The following is a 4519-nucleotide window of genomic DNA, read 5'->3' as shown; positions in this document are numbered from 1 at the left end:
CACATTTCCTTTCAATGTTAGTCATACAACCACACCATATCAACCTTCAGAGCTGCTAGCTTTGTCATTCTCGTTGAAATGACTTTTGCCCTTATGAGCTCCAGTCTTATTCTACTTCTCATCACATGTCCATTTTCTATACCGTTGAGGATATTGTTCAACAAAAATGCGCGTAAAACGATTGAAAGTGGAGAGCATTTCCTCGATGGGCCTTGGGTGTGCCTCTGTCCAACCACTACTTCCATGCTTCTCAGAAAAATAGCAAAGTCCTGGTTTCTTCTCTCTTCAAACATTCTCATAATCTGATATGTGGTTGATGCATGGTACGGTTGAGGTGGGGAACGCTCTAGCGACTTACCTGCCTGACGGGAGGACCGACGTACTCGGGTAGCATCGCCACCGGTGTTGCTGTTGTAGTTCCTCATCTTATACTCGTTCCCAATGTAGAGTACCAAAGATGAGCAACATCCAAAAAGTGGAAAGAAGAGCAACACCAAATAAGAACCAAATCAAGAAGCAAATGGCAACATATTAAACTACAAGGTGGTACAACATTATACGTAGCACACTACGCCTTAAGATGACATGGGGCCGGTGAAAATGTTGATGGAGATGATGATCTATATGATGAATCAAGTGTTGGTGATGACGATGACTTAAATTTCATCATCCTAGAGGGAAGTTTCCTGTGCGGAATCACTCCGTTAGAGAGTAAAAGTGTTTCGCTCTAGTTCTGCCTTGCAGATGGTGGCAGAAAGTCTTGTGGAATTTCTATGATTTTTTCTAGGTGAGGTGCGATTTTATGGACAAAGGGTGTTGGGAGGCAAGCCACCAAGGGCGCATGAGGCCATATGGCATAGCCTAGCTGCCTAGGGCCCACCAGCCGGAGTTGAATCCGGCGGATCTCGGGTAGGGGATCCTGAACTGGTGATGTTTGTCTAATGGTAATAGGACAAAGAGGGGACATGATGTTTACCTAGGTTCAGGCTCTCTTGAAGAGGTAAAACCCTATGTCCTGCTTCTGTTGTATTTGATTGTGGATGGGGTACAAAGTACAGGGTGATCTACCTTGAGCTTGTACGTTAATGAATCTAACCCTATGGTCTCAACTCCTCGGCTTATATAGGCACCAGGGGTACCTAGGGCTACATGTAGGTCGGTTACATCAAGGGATAAACATGCCAATGATTCAAACGTGTCTTGGACGAGCCAAGTCTTAGGAGAATTCCATGTTGAGTACACCATGGAGCATGAAAAACATGGCCCACTTGTCAGTTGTTTGGGGGTCCTCGGCACAACCCATGATTGAAGGCCGACGTGATTAGCACTCCCTAATTCAGGACATCGTCACCACCCACGTGGGGTGGCCGCGTGGCGCCCTCATGGGTACCCTCTAGCTAGGGATGGCACCCGCTACGTATGGGTACAAGTAGAGCCACCTCATACCCTTACCTGTCTAACCTGAACTTACCTATCACCCATACCCATACTCATCAAGGGTACAAGTTTTTTCCATACCCATCACCCGACAGGGCATATGGGTACCCGCGTTTACAACACATCGAATTCAACAAAAAAGTAGTTGTAAAAAGCAATCTATAATCATAAATTATTAATAGGAACACATTTTAACCAACAATGTACAAAAACATATTATAACAGCAACACATTCTCATAAACAAAAAACTTATCTATAAAGCAAAACACAAAATGTTAAACAACACATAATCATAAATAACAACACATAGTCATACACTTTAAGTTCACAAAATCACGATAATTTATATAGATAATTTGATTGCACATTAGAGTTTTTACCTAGCACAATTAGGATGGGGGGAAAGTTAATACGTTAGGATATTAAAGGAAACCCACTTGTCAACATTTTAGATGGGTACATGAGGCTGGGTTATACGATTCCCTACCCATACCCTCTACCCAATGGGTATGTTATATTCCCATTTAACAATGCCCTATGAAGAAGAAAAAACAGGATTGCCAATAATACTGTCTGTATTATCATATGTATAACATGACCCAAACTTATGATATACCGCAAGATACCTAAAAACTCTACTAATTTATCATCATGATATACTTAGCAAAATTTGACTTTTGGGAAATCTAACGTGCAGAGTAAAAAGGACCGGAGGGAGTACTTTACTTTGTGGGCCATCCTATCCGCCCTATTTCCAATCACAAGTTGACAATTATCAATGTGACCACGGGTCGGTGGATCGATCATTTTGTGCGGAAAAGCTGCTCCATGTCCTCGAGGTTCCGGCCCCTGGTCTCCGGCAGGCAGGTGTAGATGAACACGAACGAGGCAGCCGCGACGGCGGCATAAAGGTAGAATGCGCCGGCCATGGTGATGGCCCCGTAGAGCGAGATGAAGGTCATGGTGACGATGCCGCTCATCACGCGGTTCATGGCGGTGCCGAGCCCGGCGCCCTGTCCGCGCAGCCGCAGAGGGAGGATCTCCGAGCTGTACACCCATGCCATAGGCCCGAACCCGACGGAGAAGGTGCAGACGAACGCCACCACAGCGGCCACGGCCACGGCGGCCACCGCCGCGTCGTCCTTGGCGCCGGCGGAAGCAGCGAACACGGAGCCCAGGACCAGCAGGGACGCCGTCATGCCGCCGGTGCTCACCAGTAGCAGAGGGCGCCGGCCGACGCGGTCGGCGAGCGCCATGGCGATCAGGATCGAGCCCGCCTTGGCCACGCCGAAGAGGACGTTGAGGCCCAGGAGGAGGGTGTTAGAAGTGACGCCGGCCATGGCGAGCACGCGCGGGCCGTAGAGCACCACCGAGTCGATGCCCGACGCCTGCTGGAAGAACTGCAGCGCCAGAACTGTGGCCAGCACGCGCCTGACGCCGGCCTTGGTCGCCACCTCATTCCACGTGCCGCCACCGCCGTTGCTCCCGCCGGCGCCGTTGCTGCCGGCGTTGACAACCTCCTCGATCTCCAGCAGACGCTGCTCGGCCTCGGCGAGCGTGTCCGACGTCCTGTCGAGCACGGCTTTCGCCTCGTCCAGCCGGCCCTTCATCGCCAGCCACCGCGGCGACTCCGGCATGGTGAGCACGCCAGCCGCCAGAAACACGGTGGGCACAACCCCGGCCGCGAACATCAGCCGCCACGCCAGGTGCGCTGGCAACGCCGAGAAGGCGAAGTTGGAAACGTAGCTCAGCATCACCCCGGTGTTGATAAAAATCTTTACAAAAGAAAGGAACACGATTGTGAGACAACTCTTCTGAAGCATCATTACGAGTTGCGACCAGGAAGGGGAAACTCTGCAGCGCTTACCTCGGGAAGGGAGCTGAGAAGGCCGCGGGAGGAGGCCGGCGCGATCTCGGCAGCGTAGATCGGCGCGATTACGAGCGCGTAACCGACGCCGATTCCAGCGATGAAGCGCCCCACCATGAGCGCCGTGTACCCGCCGGCGAGCGTCATGATAAGCGGGCCAACGAGGAAGAAGCCGTTGGTGAGCACAATGGTGAGGCGGCGGCCGAGGCGGTCGGAGGTCCAGCCAGCGAGCAGCGCGCCGACGAGCGAGTAGATGTTGATGGCACCGGAGAGCAGCTCAATCTGCGTGTCGCTCACCCCAAGGTCTTCCGCCATGAAGATCTGCGCCCCGCTCATCACCGCCACGTCTACATGCGCATTATTATCAGCGTATGCTCCCGGTCGGAAGTAATTGCAACTGTGCAAGTGTACTCACTGTAGCCCATGAGGACGGAGGTCATGGAGGCGAGCACGGCACAGAAGAAGGGGAACCTGTTGCGGGGCGGCGGCGACGACGCGGCGCCATCGGGCTTCGAGGCGGCCAGCAGCGGAGCCTCGGAGTCCTGCCCGTGCTGCTGCTCCATGGCTATAGCTACTTGCCCGTCCTGGTTTTTCGGGGTGTCTGCCACGGAAATTTCAGTTTACTAGTCATGTAGGAATATTGATGACTGGATCTATCGACGGGCAAGTCAAGTGGCCTGAGAGTGACAGGATGTGTGCTTGTCTGGCTGGCCTTGGCTTCTTGCCACCAACCACATGCTCAATGAGAGAAATTGTGGACGGCTGTACTTTCTCGCTGCAGCGATAATTATCGCCTTATTACATCGCTCAGTAGCATAACTCAACATATGGTTATACCAAGATTCCACGTCATCTATTATCAACTTAATAATCCACCTTATGCTCGCCATAGTTTTTTTTTTTGCGAATACGCAAAAGTGCCTATCATTTCATTGATAGGTAGGGAGAGTACAGGGGGTGGTGGTTGTGCGTGCTCGAAGAGGAGCCGCAGAGCCTTTTTTGGGTGGGATGCTTAGCCCAACGATCTTAAAAATAATAGATTTAGTCCGCGAGCACCAGCTCGATCCCAGGTCCTAGCCTCGTCCTGAATAGCTGCAAGCAGCCTCGAGGCGGAGGGGGAGTCGCCATTGAACACACAACGGTTGCGGTGTTTCCAGATGCACCAAGCTGTGAGCGTAGCTAACGTGGCTACGCCCTTGCGAAGGCCGGGAGGG

At 51.8% G+C, this 4519-nt stretch overlaps 1 protein-coding gene across 1 annotated transcript; it reads right to left on the bottom strand.

The window, feature by feature from the left end:
• Positions 1–1976: 1976 nt before the first annotated feature.
• LOC125508288 (polyol transporter 5) lies at positions 1977–3997 on the bottom strand. The gene is made up of 3 exons (XM_048672947.2): positions 3721–3997; positions 3306–3652; positions 1977–3213 (listed from the first exon to the last, which is right to left on the bottom strand). Exons 1-3 carry the CDS (start codon positions 3866–3868, stop codon positions 2242–2244), a joined length of 1467 nt encoding a protein of 488 aa, XP_048528904.1. The 5' UTR covers positions 3869–3997; the 3' UTR covers positions 1977–2241.
• Positions 3998–4519: the final 522 nt, after the last annotated feature.

This window comes from Triticum urartu, chromosome 5A, assembly GCF_056163025.1.
Source record: "Triticum urartu cultivar PI428250 chromosome 5A, HENAU_Tu73, whole genome shotgun sequence".
Lineage (NCBI taxonomy): Eukaryota > Viridiplantae > Streptophyta > Magnoliopsida > Poales > Poaceae > Triticum > Triticum urartu.
The sequence above is the reverse complement of the archived record's forward strand: the minus strand, read 5'-3'. Positions and strand labels throughout refer to the sequence as shown.